The 17,271-nt window shown below is 60.7% G+C and overlaps 1 protein-coding gene across 7 annotated transcripts in view; it reads left to right on the top strand.

The window, feature by feature from the left end:
- CNIH3 (cornichon family AMPA receptor auxiliary protein 3) overlaps positions 1-13,741 on the top strand; it is an 89,412-nt gene extending 75,671 nt beyond the window's left edge. For 2 of the 7 annotated variants that reach the window (XM_027046417.2, XM_027046416.2), the window contains 3 exons: positions 2,406-2,518; positions 5,291-5,434; positions 9,424-10,455. In XM_027046417.2, the coding sequence (XP_026902218.1) occupies positions 2,406-2,518; positions 5,291-5,434; positions 9,424-9,451 (285 nt within the window). In that variant the 3' untranslated portion in view covers positions 9,452-10,455. Of the gene's footprint in view, positions 1-1,601; positions 2,210-2,405; positions 2,519-5,290; positions 5,435-5,684; positions 6,224-8,940; positions 9,187-9,423; positions 10,456-13,104 lie in introns of those variants that run through there. The other 5 variants (XM_053209430.1, XR_008293216.1, XM_053209428.1 and 2 more) reach the window with 5 other exon arrangements.
- Positions 13,742-17,271: the final 3,530 nt, after the last annotated feature.

The following is a 17,271-nucleotide window of genomic DNA, read 5'->3' as shown; positions in this document are numbered from 1 at the left end:
CTTGGGGGAGCTGGGGGCTCAGTGTAGATAGGGCGGGTGCAGGTCAGAGGAGACTCAGGAAACCCCAGTTGGCTCTGGGCCATTTGGCAGAGGTTCTGGGCAAGAGTGACGAGTTCCCTGCTTGGGGACTGGCTGGTACGCGATTGTTAGCGATAATAACAGGGACAGCGCCTCTTCCTTTACGATGCTCCTTCACCCGAGAGCGGCCTCATCCGCGGGACAGGCTGTGTCCTCACCGCGGCCCCATCGGTAGGTCGTAACTGCTGGCGTTTACAGGTGAGGGAAATAGACACTGCCTGGTTAGCCGCGTTCTCGGTGCCACACGGGATCATTATGTAAGTGTCGGGACTTACGTAACACTTTGAGACAGCGGGCTAATATTTTTAGCCCGATGTGGTCACGGCTGAAAACATGATGTGAGTCCACGGAGACTGGGTCTCACCCACGCGCCCTGCAAGCTGCACCCGGCCCTGGGACCTTCCTGGTGGCGTGGTGTGGCTCTCAGTATGTTCGGTCCCGGGACATGTGGTGGGAGACGGGGCGGGTCTGCAGGTGGGGGCTCCTTCTCACCACCTTCCCCTCCCCCAGTCCCAGGGGATCCCATCCTTCCGCTCCTTCACACCCCCTCCGTGGGGGCTGGGAGAGCGTCCGCGCCCTGCAGCCCCCCCCCATCCCTCAGCGGTGACCTAGGTGCCGCCTCACTACCCGCTCCTGTAACGAGTCAGGTTACCAGTCGGCAGACCACGGGTGGGCTACGGCCGGGGGTGCGTGGATACACCAAGGAGAGGGGCGGTGCAGAAATGCAGTCAAACCACCCTAGTGGCGGGGGGCGGGGGGTGGCAAGTGTGGAAGGAAGGAAAGTTCTTGCCTGGTCTGGGGGCAGGTGCGGGGGCCAGACCGGTAGAGGCAGGAGAAAGAAGGGAAGAGTGGCCACAAGCGGCCGTGGAGGAGAAATGGCAGGATTTGGAAGCTGGCTGAGCCTGAGCGGGCGAGGGCCCTGGGTGGGGTGGGGTGAGGGGTCCAGGCGGTGAGGGGCCCGGGGGGTTGGTGAGGGGTCCAGGCGGTGAGGGGCCCGGGGTGGGGATGGTGAGGGACCCGGGCAGGTGAGGTTCACCCACCGAGTCCCCTACTCTGGAAAGTGGCCCTTTGAGCTCGACCCCAGGGCTCCCGGGTGTGGGCCGGTGGACGTGTGAGTCAGGGACACGCCACGTGGGTACAAAGTGCGTTTCTTACACGCGTGCCTGGCACGTGTCTCCTCTGCATTGTCACGTGGGGCGGTTAACACCTTGGCCCGAGGGGAGGGGCCCGCAGGTGAGTCCCGTACCTGGATGGGGTGGCCGGAGGCGGTTTGTTTCCTGCCCAGAGGAAGCCTGGTGGGTGACCGTGGGCTGTGTCCCCAGCGCCAGGCGGCCATGCTGCAGACACGTGTGCTTGTTCGGTCCCTACTGAGTCCCAATAGCACCTGCGAACAGATGAGCAAAGACAGCGCTGGTGGGGGGGGCAGGTGCATGTGTGTTGGGGGCCGGAGAGGGGTGCCGACGCTGTGGGCCTGGGGCTGCAGGGTGGCGCGGGGTGAGGAGGGGTGGGCTGGGCGAGGCTTCTGTTAGGAAGCGGCATTCGTGGTGAGCCTTCCGGCCGGGGTGGTGGGGAGGAGTGTCCCAGGGCCCCGAGGCGCTCGTGCCCCACTGAGGCACCAAGGCACAGCACGCGCTCCTACGTGACGGGGATGGAGACCCACTTTCTCCCGTGCCGTCACTTTGGTTACCGTCCCAACTTTGACTTCCGCTAAGATGTACACATGCTGGGGAGTTTATAAACCTTGTGGCATTTACACCCGCGTGGGCACGCTGGGGCCGGGGAGCTTGGCCTTCTGCTGGTCCCAGCATCGGACCCTTCTTGGTCCGGGCTGGCCTCCATCTTGCGGAGGCTGGCCTCCCTGCCTTCATCGTCACTACATGTTCTTTCTCTCGGGCTCCCCCTGGTCCAGCCGCCACCAGGAAAAATGCCGTTCCTCAGGGTTTTCCCAGCCCTCCCAGGTTGGACATAAATACGCGTGTTTACGCGGCGTACGGGTTCGCACGGGAGGGCGCACAGGGCTCGGAGAGCAGGAGCCGGGCGGTTGCAGATTCACTGGAACCTGTATCGGCGCGTCTCTTCCCGGGCCCTCCTTCCGCCTCCCGTGACCCCTGGCGGCAAGCGCTCTCGCCTGGTACGTAGGGCGCCGAGAGCCCGGGTCCACCAGGCGTGGGTGGGAAGCATGGCTCTGGGACCGCTGAGAGGAAAGCGTAGCAGAAACGGAGCGTAGCCTTGGGGCGGTGACTGGGTCATGAGCACGCTGGCGGCCCGTCGGGCAGCAGTGACTTCCCTCCGTCTAACGCGGGCCTGTGCCTCTGCTCCCCCTTCAGCTGGTGCTGCCCGAATACTCCATCCACAGCCTCTTCTGTATCATGTTCCTGTGTGCGCAGGAGTGGCTCACCCTGGGGCTGAACGTCCCCCTGCTTTTCTATCACTTCTGGAGGTAAGTCTGCCGGGGACGGGTGTGTGCTTCCTCTTCTCTGCCTGGACGGCCTGCCCTCCAGAGACCGTGGCCCCGGAGGCCCTAGCCACCTCATGCCTTCCTCTCTTCCATCTGGGGACCCGTTCTCCGCAGCCTTCTTGTGGAGCTCCTCCCGCACGGCAGCCTCGTAAGGGAAGGCCCTTCTTCCCTGGTCGGCTCACCGCGGCCTCGAACCTCACACATCCCCATTACAAGCAGCTGCAGCGTTTTCACAGAAGTCGCAAAGTGGAGAGAACCACTTTGCGTGGATTAACGGATACACAAAAGTCGGCACGTCCTTGCAATGGCGTGTTACTTGGCGGTAAAAGGCGGTGATGCAGTGATACGCGCTGTAACATGGCCGGACCTCGAAAATGCAGGTCAAAGAAGCGAGTCATTGAAGGCCATTTCTGTGAAACGTCCAGAACAGGCAGCTCTGAAGAGAAGGGAGGAGGGTTGGGGGCTGGGACAGACGGCGGGGATAGGTATAGGGCTTTCTCCTTCGGGCGTGGGTGTCCTGAAATTCGATCCTGGTGACAGCTGGGCCACTCGCTGAACATGCTAAACATCCCTGAACCGTATATTTTAAAAAGGTGAAGTTTTTGGTATATGATTTATGTCTTTTTTTTTCAAATTTTTAAAAAATATTTACCCTCATTTTTGAGAGCAAAAGACAGAGCATTAGTAGGGCAGGGGCAGAGAGAGAGAGGGAGACACAGATACTGATGCAGGCTCCAGGCTCCGAGCTGTCAGCACAGAGCCGGACGCAGAGCTCGAACCCACGAGCCATGAGATCATGACCTGAGTCAAAGTTGGCCGCTTAACTGACAGACCCCCGGGCGCCCCTGTGAATCATGCTAATAAAAGACGAGCATCTGTCAGATGGGCTGGATTTTCTGGGACCCCGCCCAGAGTTGCCCAGGGTCTGTTCAGCCCCGCCTCTGCGCGGGTCACAGTCTATATCCTTGTCACCTGTGCTGCTCCTTGTGAAGTCCTCTGCCTGTAAGAGGAATCACCCTGAGACCCTTGCAGTAATGAGGTGTCTCTCCAGGCGCCAAAGTCATTGTGGACTCACAAAGTCGTATCCTCAGGGCTGTCGCTCCTCCCAAAGCGGGAGGCTGAGCCAGAGAAGGGGTCCTCGACGGCCCCCAGGCCCGGGGCCAGGACGTTCTCCTGAGCTCAGCCCCTCCCGTGCTCGCTCTCAGAGCGCTTTACCGAAAGCGGCCTCAGCACCTGCATCTGCCACCTGCTTGCAGGCTGTTGTGTCCAGTGTCCCCCACGGTGGTTCCAGGGGCCCATGGACATAGGCTATTGTGTCCAGCATCCCCCATGGTGGTCCCAGTACCCCGTGGATGCAGGCTGCGTGTCCAGTGTCCTCCACGGTGGTCCCAGGAGCCCGTGGAGTGGGCACTTTTGCCCCCATTTTACACATGACAAAGCTGAGGCTCAGAGAGGTCAGTGGCCGGCTGGAGGAAGGTCGGTCTGGTGACCTGTGAGCCCCAGAGCCTGGCTCTCCCCACTGAGCCATCCTGCGTCCACTGGGTGAGGTCGCCTAGAACATTCTCCGCCAAGGTCCATAGGTTTTGGATCTGCCCCCAGGGAGGCAAGGAGCGCAGCCTGTGGCGTCCTCCCCGCACACGGTGGTGACTGACACCGTCACTGTCCTCTGATGGGGGTGAGGAGGGGCTGGAACCCCAGCCCCCACAGTGCTGGTTAGAAGGTGTTCTTCTGAGCCCCTCTCCCCGCCTGGACACACAGCATCTGCCTGAGAGGCCAGAGGTCGGCCCCCCCCCCCCCCCGGTGGCCCCCACCCCCCACCCAGCCTCCAGCACCGGAGTCCCCACCTCCCCTGAACGAGGCCGGTGGTGTTTCCACGTAGACAAAGTTAGCTTTAACACTCCCCCCCCACCCCCGCCCCATCTATTCCCTGTGCTTTCCCTTCCCTGGTTCCCGGCTCCCTCACTGCTCTCCCCCCACCATGGCCAGTGTTCTCTGGCTGCTCTGGGTCCTTCCAGCAAGAAGACAAGTGATGTGAACCATTCCCACTCCAGTGAGGACATGACATCCCTCCTGTAGTGTTCAGGATTCTATTTTATTGTTTTCTTAAAGTTTTTATTTATTTATTTCGAGGGGGGGTGGAGAGCGAGAATCCCAGGCAGGCTCTGTGCTGTCAGCACAGGGCCCGACGCGGGGCTCGAACCCACGAACCGTGAGCTCGTGACCTGAGCCAGAGTCGGGTGCTTAACCGACGGACCCACCCAGGCGCCCCCGGAATTCAGGATTTTGAAAGAGGGTCTAGGGGGAGGACGGTGTGAAAACAGCCAGTGGTAGTTAAGCGAGTGTGGTCGGTGGCATTGCGGCTCTCTCTGTGCGTAGCACCCCATACCTGTGTGGATGCCCATGTGGGTGTGCACTGTGGACCCCCCCACACCCCTGTGCTGTGGACCACCCCCCACACACGTGTGCTGTGGACCCCCCACACCTGGAGGAAGGAGACTCTTCTCGCTGTCTCCAGGCACCAGGTGACGCGTCCTCCTTCTGTTGTGTAAGTGGGTGGAATCCCCGTGATGCCGGGGGACCTCGGCGTCCGGGAGCAGCCACGGGCCGGGCCGGGCGGTGACTCCAGTCGGCGAAGGCAGACGCCCGCTCGGCGGAGACCCCCGGACACAGTCCTGCGTCAGGGGGGCTTCCCCGGACGCCCTCACATCCCTGCCCAGCCTCGGGGCCAAGGATGCCGTGTCCTCTTCTCCGCAGGTACTTTCACTGTCCGGCAGACAGTTCCGAGCTGGCCTACGACCCGCCCGCGGTCATGAACGCAGACACCCTGAGTTACTGTCAGAAGGAGGCCTGGTGCAAGCTGGCGTTCTACCTGCTGTCCTTCTTCTATTACCTCTACTGGTGAGTTTCTGCCCCTCCTGACGCTTTCACTCCTGCAGCAAAGGAGGCAGGTTTTTTGGGGGGGGGGGGCCGTGAGCGTGGGGGTCACAGCCTGGCGGGTATGACGCCAGCCACCTCACTCTGGGTCGGGGGCGAGGGCTCGTGCCCAAAGGCAGAGGTCCTCGCCTGCAGGCGGGCGCGTCCTTAGGGCCACACGGTGCACCTCTGAGGAGGCGGTTGGGGACGTGTGGCCGCCACTCCTTCCCCACAGGGCTCCCTCCACAGCTCGGCCATTCGGGCCCAGCCTTGTGGCCCCTAGTCCACATGTAAGCATCCGGGGAACCAGAACGGAGACTCTGCATGGCAGTCACGCTCCCAGAAGGGGCACCCTGGGTCATTACATGCGCGTGCTCACAATTCTCCTGATGGTCTGTAACCTCGTGCTAATCAGGTAAAACTGACTTTGCTGACTTGGCGATTGTTCAGGAGCCTCCCCCCGCCTTGGGTAGAGTGTCCTACCCAACAGATGGCGTCAACAGGATGCCTTTGGTGGGGGGTGGTGCCTTTTCTTAAAGCATCCCTCTCTGGTTCCTCTTTGGGCTCGTCTCTGGGGACCTCACCTGTCACCTTGCCACCTTGCGGTTACCTGCGGCCACGAAACCGCCAGCATCCCAGTGCTGCCTCCAAACTGGTCTGTGGACGGTAGCCGGGTGAGGAAGAGGAGGGAGGGGGTGTTAACAAGGCCGCCTCAGGCAGGGCGCAGGCTGGGCCGGCCGCGGGGCGGCCACACTTATCCACACTTACACACGAGCCCTGCTTCGAGCCAAGAGCTTGGTATACGTCGCTCAGTCTGGGGGGCACATGCCGTCACTGCCCACACGTTAGCAGTGAGACCACGTCCCCAGACGTCACATGTTTTCCCGTGGTCACAGCTGCAGGTGCATCTCAAGTCTGGTCCCAAACACGGAGCTCCCAACTGCTGGCTGTCGTAGGAAAGCTCTAGAAAAGTCTTGACGAAGTCTGGTCTTTCTTTCCCATCAGAATCAGGGTGAGGAGGGTGTGTTTCTTAAAGATGCAGATTCCTGGGTTTGGATCTGCTGACTCATGATTTCGGGGCCGGGCGTCCCCCCAGGGGTAAGACCTGCCTGTCTCCCCAGAACGTCCCAGAGTCCAGAAGACCCAGAGGTCCTTGGGGTATAACTTCCTCTGGGGTAAATCAGCCCGGGGGGGCGGGGGATTCAGAGTTATTCTACCACATTCTTCTTGGGGTGGAGGGTCGGTCCAGGCTCAGGGTGACCCCTCTCCCCTCCATCCGTACAGAGGGTCCTGGGTCATTGCCTGCTTCAATGTAAGGAGCCCTAGGGTCTCTGAAATGTCCCTGGAGAGTCCCAGGGTGCTTGGCAGATTTGCCTGGGTCTGACTCCAAATCAGAACTTTCTAGCGACTAAAGTTTGTTCAGGCTAGTTCCTGCCTTGGGAAGCTTCACAGGCTTAACGGCTCGACAGTGGGGGGCTAGCATGAGTGAGGCTGCTCACTGGCGTGTGCCCAGCCTCTCCTGTTGTGGGGCTCCGGGTGCCCCTGCCACAGAGTCGGGGGTCCCGTGAGAAGCGGATCGCTCAGGGCCCCAGAGCCACGGAGGTCAAGGCGAGGAGGCACATCCCTCTGCCAAAGCCCGCGCCCTCTCTGTGATGACAGCAAGTGACGTCACAGACACCCTTCACCTGCCCTCCTCGCTCTCGGTCACTCACTCACGCGGCATTTATTGAGCACCTCCTACATGCCGGGCACCCTTCTCGGGAGACCGTGCTGAGCGTGCGGCTTGACGCCTGCCCTCGGGGGGCACAGGGTCAGAGCAAGGAGCGCGCGAGTCCTACTGTGCGCACTGTAGACACGCAGGCCAGCGAGTCAGACAGGGTGTCTGCCGTCGGGTCAGCCGTGGGGGGAGGGGTGTCTGCCGTCAGGTAAGCTGTGGGAGGGAGGGGTGTCTACCATCGGGCTGTGGGGGGAGGGCGGTGTCTGCCATCAGGCCAGCAGTAAAGGGAGGGGTGAACAGAGGGAGGCCGCATGACCCAGGGTAACCGGGCAGGAGGCTGTACGGCCTCAGCTCTCTTGGCTTGAGAAGACGGCCATGTGGCATCCGCTCGGACGCGTCCCAGGAACCTGCAAATGTCTCCTGGCCCCAAGGCCACCCGAGAGGGGGTGCTGGGGTGGTCAGCACGCACTGCTGAGAGGATCCCAGGCTCTGGGCCAGACACTCGGCCGCCAGCTAGGGCCTCGGACACATGTCTTAACGTCTGTGAGGTCCTCGGGAACGAGGTGCCAGCCCCGGCTTTACTGGGGTCCCAGCGGCTGTCACTTCAGTCTGTCACTGTGCTCAGCTTGGACGCAGCTCTCTGCGTGCACGTGGACCCCCTTCCCCCCTGAGAGTGGCCGGGGCTGACGGTCCTGTGTGCCCCTCGAGGCCTGGATCGAAGGGGCTGGGGGTTCTGGGGCCGGAGGGACGGGGTCTCTGAGGAGCTCTCAAAGCAGTGAGGCACCAGGTTCGACGGGGAAGGGATGCCCAGGGTGCCGGCCAGGCAGAGCGGTGGTTCCAATTTTGTTCTAGAAACAAAGAAATTAGCGAATGCAGCGTGGAGGCAGAGACAAACTGAAGGACAGACAGGCAGTGTCTGGAACACCACCATTTGCAGGCACTGAGGGGAGGCGTGCTGTCGCCCTGCTGGCTTCCAGGAGGGGCAGGGCGGCCTCTGGGCACAGGCCCGCGACTGCGGCAGGGGTGCCCAGAGCCCCGTGACGGAAGAAGCTGAGCACCCGCCAGCGAGCGGCCTCACCCCTGAAGCCCCTGCTGTCGAGTCGTTAAGCCTGTGAGGTTTCCCAGGGCAGGGGTGCAGTGGGCCCTCCAGCTGGGGCCCGGCCAGGGATGCTCTGTGCCCACGAGGTGTACCAGCCGTCCCGAGGCGTTCCTGAGCTTCGATCCTGGATAGGGATTGAAGTAAAACACTGCGGTTTCTTTCATGTGGTTTTCTTCCTTAGATTATCCATTTTTCTCCCTATAATGTGAAAAAATGGTCGCTTTTCTTGGTGCCGTCTATTTTGGTATACGTGTAGATACGTGTATGTGGTGTATTTTGGTGTGGAACGTTCCTCGGTCTTGCAGAATTAGCCTGCAGCCCTTTCTAAAAGCACAGGGTTCCTTACCCCCTCGCTGGCAGGGTGGGGGCACCACCTTAGCACACGTGCTCTTTTTCTTTTTTTTTTTTTTTAATTTTTTTTTTCAACGTTTTTTATTTTATTTTTGGGACAGAGAGAGACAGAGCATGAACGGGGGAGGGGCAGAGAGAGAGGGAGACACAGAACCGGAAACAGGCTCCAGGCTCTGAGCCGTCAGCCCAGAGCCCGACGCGGGGCTCGAACTCCCGGACCGCGAGATCGTGAGCTGGCTGAAGTCGGACGCTTAACCGACTGCGCCACCCAGGCGCCCCAGCACACGTGCTCTTAATGCACATTTAATGTCTGGATTCTGTTAGAAACAGAAGGGCCAGGGAGATACCCCGTAAGAGATCACGTAGTTTGTGTGCCCCTCGGACCTCGGAAGAGTGATGATGGTCATTGTGGTGGTGATGCTGAGATGTGATGCGGCATAATATGGGAGCCCCGGACGCAGCCATCACGTCAGCACGAGGCAGCTGCTGGGAAAGAATCCGCTGCACCCCTACCCCGGGGACCGCCTTACAGTCTCAGGAAAGGGGACGGCCGCCATCATAGCCGTGCGGGTGAGAATAACAGGCGCGCAGCGATCCCGTCTCTCAGCAGGGGACACAATGCACGCTCACAGCGGGTGTTTGGTCCGACGTGGTGGGAAATGATGTGGACCGTGGGGGGACCTGGCTCCGGTGCCAGGACGGGAAGGGAGCCAAAGGCTCCGGCTTCAGGAAGGACCCTGTTGTGAGGGTCTGAGTCCTTCCTGGGCTCCCACTCACTCCTTCTCTTCCTCTTCTTTCTGCATTCAGCATGATCTACACTCTAGTGAGCTCTTAACCCGGGCCGCACAGGTCATCAGAGACGGGGACGGGAGAGGCTCGAGGCGGAGTCCTCGCGACTGGCTGGCGGTTGGAGAAGGGCCCGGACTGGGGTGCGTGAGAGACACCTGCGGACGGCGGATTCCTGCGGCAGCGGGGACCGAGGTCACGGAGCGTGGGGGTCGCTGCCCAGCCCGCACCCAGGTGGCGATCCCGTCTGGGCCACGGGACCTCTCCTGAGCAAGGACTGTTGCTGCCTGAGTGACCCCTGCCCCTCTGAGCACCCCGTGTGGTCCACAGTGAGCCCGGGACCGCGGGCGGGGGGGGGGGCACGACTGGCAGGCCACAAACTGCCTGCCCAGGAACAGAATGACCCAGGACCTGCTGAGGCCTCCAGGGTGTCGCGGGCTACCCGAGCCCTCTGTGTGTCCTCGGAGCCCCGCCGCGCCCTGCGCTTCCGCGGGAGGGTCTGCGGGGGCGCGGATTCGCCATTGGCTCCCACCGGCCCCGAGCCCGCGGGCGGCCTGTTTTCGCGCTCCGCTTTGTGGGAGTCGGCCCGGCGACACTGGGAGCTGGGGCTCGGGCTGCTGGCCATGAATTATGTCCAAAGTCAGAGGGGAGGCGGGAATCGGAGGGAAGAATGATTTTTTAAAGCATTTTCACGTTCAAAGTGTTCTTTGCCACCACAAACTGTGTTCTCCCGCTGTCGGTCCAAAACCGTCGCAGAATCAACGAAGGCAAATCGACCGGTCGACGTCGTCAACGCCTGTCTTCTCTTAAGGACCCCAAACAGCGGCGCCCAGGAAACGCCCTGCACCTGCTCTGTGCTGTGTGCATCGGGCGGCCAGGAGGCGAGACGGCGCAATTACAGCCTCCTTTTGTGATGCTACGTCATTCGTTCTGTTAGTGCCACTCGAGGACTTTGGCTTATTTAGAATTTTCCCTCTGACGTCCTCTCCTGTTTGGGTAGGAGGTGTCGTTGGGGTTGTAAATAATGACAAGGCTGAGGTTTTTATGTTTAAATTGGGCACGATGATTTCTACCTTATTCCCCACACTTCCCTCTCTTCTGTGTGACACACACACAGGCTATTTATACACGTGCGCGGCCCCCGTTGGAACCGGTGACTCAGGTTTGTGAATGGTGTCTGTGCCGCGCGTCGTGAGCTATGTTTAAAACGCAGTGACAGCTTGTGCGCCACACCTACCCGGCCGCCTCATTTAAACCCCTTGCAGGCTGGCTGCCTCTCCGTACGGGCGGTAAACTGGTAGGTAGGGAGGAAAAGTTTCAAAAAGCTGTTGTGTTTCTAAAAATTCTGTAGGGAACAAAACTCAGGCTTCCGCTCTGAGGCTGAAGGTATAAAACCGGAGGATTCCAGGGGGCATTTTGGGGAGCAGACTCCCCTCTGTCCAGGGCGCACCGTGCCGGCTGCGTAACGGAGGCCGGGGGAGAGCGGCCTTCGGGGCTGCTGGGCCTCGCCTCTGAGGTGGCCTGAGAAGGCCACCTGCACGTGACCCTCGCCCCCACATGTCTCTCCCTGGAGCTGTCTCCTTCGTTTTTGTACTTTGCCTCCTTCCCAAAAGGTGACAAGTGGCTCGTGATGGCAGACACAGGGACACAGAGACCGCTAGAGGGGTCTAGGGAGGGGATTCACACACACGCCTTCCCTGAGGTTCTGCTTCCCGCAGTTGAGCATTTCTTCGCAGCAAATCGTGGCGGCTCACGTTTGCCTGGGGCTTCATCGTCCACAGATTGATTTCGTTCCTTTGATCCCCTCGCCCTCCTGTGGGGTTGACACGATCCTTTTCCCCATTTTCTTTCTTTTTTTATTTTTAAAATGTTTTTATTTTTTGAGAAACCGAACACAAGTGGGGGAGGGACACAGAAAGAGGCAGACACAGACTCGGAAGCCGGCTCCAGGCTCTGAGCTGTCAGCACAGAGCCCGACGTGGGGCTCGAACCCATGCACTGAGATCATGACCTGAGCCGAAGTTGGGCACTTAACCTGGGACACCCAGGTGTCCCCCATTTCCCCCATTTCCCAAGTGAGGAAGGGAAGGCTCAGAGAGGGTAAGTGACTTACCTGTAGTCACGCAGCAGCCACAGACCTGTCTTTAAACCCAGATCGTCTGACTTCGAAAACCCCATGTCTTTTCCATCACCTGAAAGCCAGCAAAGTAGCTTGGGCTCCCGATAAGGTTCAGTTAGCATAAATTCTGAGAAAAGGAGATTTAAAGACAGAGCGGGAGAAAAAGTGGCTGCTTTTCTTTTCCTTGGGCCCCAGCCTCAGACCTGCTTTACTGTGTCAGGTTCTTCCCGAAGGGGGTCCCTTGAAAGCTTTAAAAGCTGCCAGCACGCCCTGGGAGCGTCTTATGCTTCTGAAAGAGGGACATCCGAGTACTTCCCTCCCCTGAGCTGTGGCTGGGACCCAAGTCCACCGGTCTGTCCGGAGCTTGAGCCGATTTTCAGTTCCTGGGAGAAGCGGATGGTGACCACAGGGCTGAGAGCAGTGGGCACCCTGTTGGAGCCGTGCTGGGTGCCGGGCTCTGGGCCACGACCCCTGACACACGGCGACCCCACGTTACCCACCAGGAAGCCAGGGAGGCTCTGGCCAGTGCGGCTGCCCCAGTGAAGGAGCCAGCAGACAGGTCTCGGTGCTGTGCCCGGTGACCAGCTAAGAACCACACTTGTTGGGCGGGCACAGCTGCCCGCTGGGTACCTTCACCATCACTGTTCATCCCACAGAAGTGACCTAAGGAGGGAGGAGAGTGGGGCAGGGGCAGTGCTCTGGGTGAATCCCAAAGTGGCTGATGGATGGTGCTCCCTCCCCGGCCCGGGCCTGGGCACCCAAGAGAGAGCTTCTCAGGGACACAGACATTGGGAGGGCGCTGTTGTGACTGGCTCCTGCCTCCTCAGAGAGGCAGCGCTGCAGGCCTGATGGCCGCGCCCGAAGGGGGAGCGCAGGCCCCAAGGGTGGGGGGGGGTCACTTCAGCTTCCTTTTCACGGTGGTGAGTGAAGTTTGTAACAGCACCCGCCGCACTCACTTGTTACAAAGATCCGACGTGGTCAGGGCCCTGCGTGCGGTAAGTTTGGTAAGAGGCCCCCACTCCACAGGAGGCGGTGTCCTCACTGTGCCCTGTGCCCTGTGCCCTGCGCCCAGGCAGGGCAGGGGCCCCACCTGGACCAGCTGTCCTCCTGGTGCCTCGTTCCGGAGGCACCACCTCGGGGAGGGCCACGGCTAGAGGAGGGAGAACGGGAGTGGCTGTCCCAGGAGGGTGGCTCCTGGCATACCTCCTGTCTGCTCAGCGTAAATGACTTCATGATCGGTCTTGGGCAAGCTTCCTGGCCTCCCTGCGGCTCAGCCTTCTCATCTGTAAAGTGGGGCAGTCATACATCCCTGGCTGGCGTGCTTGTGACAACCAGGGGCCCTGTCTTGTAACGAGCCCTCCACAAACCGTGGTCCTCCACGCTCAGCTCCCCTCCGCGCCCCCGCAGACTTGAAAGGAGTCTTTACTAGAACAACAGAGCACTTCCCCTCGTGGGCCACGCCCACGGCTAGTGAACCTTAGCTGCCTTCCTCCCGCCCATCCTGGGCCTGCTGTCCCAGGCACACGACCCGGGTAACCGCCCAACCCTCTCAACAGGATCTTCCCCTTGCTTCCTGTTTTCAGGTGTGGGAATCGCAATAAAGTTGTCGCTGTTAAGACAGTTTTGTTCTCCCGCGTAAGAGATGAGTACAGCCAGCACATGCTTCAAGGACGATCACTCGTGCTCACGCTGTGTCCCTGCACACACCCTCGTCTCCACCTTTCCCTTCCTGGGACGTGGGCTTGCTCCTTTCCAAACTGGGCGCTGGGGAGAGCAGTCCGGATGTCAGGGCGGGCTGTGCAAGCTGGACGTGCCGGGCCACCCCAGCCCCGAGGCTTGGGCAGAGGGCTGCGGCCACCCTGGGTGCTGGACGAGGCCCCCTCGGCGTTCCCTGGATTGCGTTCCCGCTGTCCCTGTGCCCGGGAGCCGTGCAGGGTGACAGGCCACGAAGCAGAGCCTCCCGGGTCTCCCCCACGTGGCCAAGTCCTATCTGCTCCCGTTAAGCTCCTGGGTGCCCAGGAGTGTCTTCGTGTGCTGAACTTGACCCCTTGGACACCACGTGATGCCCGCACGTTCCTCCTTCCCAGCTGGCCGAGTGCTAGGCTTGTGCGAGCCGGTTGATACATTTTGTCGGGAGTTTGCTAATCTGCCGTCCGTGCACGGCCCTTACTAAAACTGCTTATGTGAGCTTACAACTAAATAAATTATATTCAAAACAAAGGTGGCGTGTAGTGACAACTCCCCATCTCCTGATTATTTCAGTACGTTTTCCTGTTATCTGTGCTCCTGAGGGCGCGACTGTGGTGCCCATGCGGAAATGTTACGCGGCCTCACCCTATCCAGGGCCGCTGGTGCCTTGCGACGGGCCGTGGCAGGAGTGTTTGCGACACAGACATTGGCAAAGCTGCGGATCACGTCCCCTGCTCCCCCCTACACCCCTCGCGCTCGCCGTCAGACGTTTACTAGCGCGGGGCCCACGTTTACCCACAGACGGTAAGTCCGGCTCCAGGACACCGATGGGGACGCGGGGGCCCTGAGCACTGGAACCCAGTGTCCAAGACCCTCAGGGCCGGACCTGCACCCTCCCCAGCATTGGCACCAGTGGCTGTCACTCCATGTGCTCTGTGTCCCCGAGAGATGACAGGAAAGGAGACTTTTCACTGGCGTGTCATGAGGGCCTGGGCTTGGGCGTGACCTAAGTGAAATACTCTGCTGAGCGCGAGCATGGTTTTGTGCTTGGACCCTGACCCCACACCCTTGAGTTCCCTTGGGGACCACTGTCCTGTGAGGGGGGCGTCCCTTCCCAGGGGCTCCCACGTCCTCCCACAGCTGGACCCACCCATCTTAGGTGGGTGCTGGGGTGAGGACCGACCGTACTCGGCCACATTATCCACCCCGTGGGCGGTCTCACGAGGGGCCCCAGGTGTCTCGGGGGCTTGGCTGAGCTTTGCACACAGAAACGGCTCGGTGGGCACAGCTCCTTCCTTGCCGGGCAATGCAGCCTGTTGAGTGCGGGCGTCCTGCTGTTCCGGCATGCACCTGTCCCCCGGGAAAGCCAGGCTCCTCCCTGGACCAGGCACCCCAGGGGCAAACACACAGCTTTTGGTTTAGAGATGCACCAGCACCAGGAGGCTGTTTGGCTCCTAGAGGGTGACTTACCTACCACCACGGCATTTCCGTCCCAAACGCCGTGATGGGGCTCTGAGCGGCAAACCCTGTCTCTTTCAGAGACACCTGGTACCTCAGAGAAACAGCACCACCTTCCCCGTAGGAATATATTCCTCACTTGAGGGCAGGGGAGGTAGGGAAAATGAGAGCTGGATAAACACCAGTCCCCGTGTGAAGTTATGGTGAGACACCTCCATCAGGCCCCAGGGCTGCAATGGAGACAGCAGGCGCGGAGCTAGAAGCTTCCAGGGAAGGGTGGCCGGTTAATGGTATCAGAGCACAGGTCCTGTGATGCTGTTCTGATTTTCCCGCAGCTCCACGGAGAGTAAGTTTGCTTTGGGGTGGCCTTCTGGGCTCCGCAGGCTGCAGAAAGCCCTGTCCACAGAGGGGACCAGGGCTCCGCGTCATGCCCAGACCCCAGGGACGGCCTGCACCCTGCACCCTGGGCAACTGGTCTTCAAAACCAGCAACTCTTTGTGTTGAAGGAACATTTCACGATTGGATGAAGACAATTTAGCGCTTGCCTCCCAGGGAAGCAGAAGGGACACAGCCGCATGTCCAGCAGCGGCCACGTCTGAAACGAGAAAATGAGACACGTGTCACTTAGGGCTGCATTACTGGGAGACGCCCGTCCTAGGTCTGGGGAAGCTCGCAGTTGGGGAGCCCAACCCACGCCAGGCCCAGGGGGTCAGAGCAGTGGGATGACGGGACTTCCTAGGGAGACGCAGGGGCCCCATGAGCGCTGGTTCCTCGGGCAGCGGCATCCTGGTGGACACTGGAAGGTCGTCCGGATGGGGCGCGAGGGCCTGGCACTGAGCCCTGTCCCGTTCAATGGTTAGTATCATCCGTGACTCTCACTTGAAGGCCACCGATCAATCCCAGGAGGACACAAAGCTGAACACGATTCCATCAGGACAGGCTCAGAATAGGAGATGAGGCTCCGAAAAAGCAGGAAAATCCAGGCGGGGCGAGGAGCCCAGGGCGTCTGGTGGGCAGTGGGTCCTGGCGCTGAGCTGAGGTAGGGTCAGCTTGTGACGCCCCTTTGTGGAAAGCGAGGGTGGGTCCCCAGCGTCCTCGGCCGCCGCCAGCAATCCCGAGGGGCACTGTTCAGCTTGCGGCCGCGTGCTTTATGAGGGATACCGGGAAATCGCATGTGCCCGGAGCAGGGTGTCCAGAGTCCCTTTTGTAGGCTGGGCAGAGAAGCTTCAAGAAAACTGTCTACAAAGAATCCAAGGTGCCACGAGGGCGGAGGGCAGGGCCGGGGTGGAAACACCCTGCCCCCCCTTCCAGGGCGGTTCTGGAGGTGCCGCAGGTGGAATTGGAGCTCTGTGCTCGCACACCTGTAGGAAGGGCAGGGCCACGCGCCCTGCAGACTGTCCCCAACCTACCTGCGCAGGGAACTCTGGTCACGGCGTCACAGGGGGAAGGCTTGCAGGGCACTGGCTGTGAACTGCAGCCGTGGGGAGGAGTGGGGCAGAGCCGTGGGGTCGAGGGTGGCCTGACAGACGAGCACGTCGGAGGGGGTGGGATGGGTCCACGAGGGGAACTAAGGATCGGAATTAGTGTGCGAAAGTGGGCTTGCCCCAAATTGGACAACAGCGTAATAGTTAATCCACAGAATTCAAATGCAGATAAAGGCAGGAAGGGCTCGATTCAGGATCCCATGGATTATAAACTCTCTCTTTTTTTTAAGTTTATTTATTTTGAGAAAGAGTGCGGGAGCAGCAGAGAGAGAGAGGGAGAGAGAGAATCCCAGGCAGACTCTGCACTGGCAGCACGGAGCCCGACGCGGGCTCAGTCCCACGAACCGTGAGATCGTGACCTGAGCGGAAACCAAGGGTCAGATGCTTACCCGACGGAGCCCCCAGGCACCCCGTAAGCTCTTGGAGGACAGGTTTGCATTAGGAAGCTCCAGACCTGGAGTTAGTTCATATTAGGACGCAGCAAGCAGATGTCGAGTGGAACGCGGATCACTTGTGGAATCAGCGGGAAGCAGAGAGAGCTGCTCGGGGTGTTAGGAGCCGGTGTCCTGGGAGGAAGGCGGGGGAATGACTTTAACCCCAACTACTTCCGCAACATCACCCATGGTGCGGGCCCAGCTTTGGGGCCGGTGGGCCTGGCCCCAGGGAGACCGGGGCAGTGGGCAGGGTGCAGCCGGGCCCTGGGGGTCTTGTGGCTCCGGCCGCGGGGTCACCATGAGCCTGACTCCATCTTCCATGCATTTGCCCACATCTGGGCCCGCGGATGAGACAGCCTGTGTGCTCCCCCCCTCGATGTCGGTGGGGAGATCCAGCCACACACAAGCCGGCCTGTGCGACGGACCCCTTGCCGAGCCCCACCCCTGGTCACAATAGAAGCCGGGGCCGCCCCCTCGTCACTCTCACACCCTCCTGTTGGGGGCCTGCCCCACTCCCCCAAGAGACCCATCCTGTCAGTGATTAGACTCCTCCTTCCTCTTGGAGTGCACGCACCATCAGGCCCAACATCCGAGTCGCGTTTTGAGTGGGGGTTGGTGCAGCCCCCACCCCAGGGCGAACAAGACCCGTGGTGACAGGTAGACCCTGGATGCAACGGAGGCTGGT

Source organism: Acinonyx jubatus, chromosome E4 (genome assembly GCF_027475565.1).
Source record: "Acinonyx jubatus isolate Ajub_Pintada_27869175 chromosome E4, VMU_Ajub_asm_v1.0, whole genome shotgun sequence".
NCBI lineage: Eukaryota > Metazoa > Chordata > Mammalia > Carnivora > Felidae > Acinonyx > Acinonyx jubatus.
This window is presented reverse-complemented; position numbering and strand designations above follow the sequence as displayed.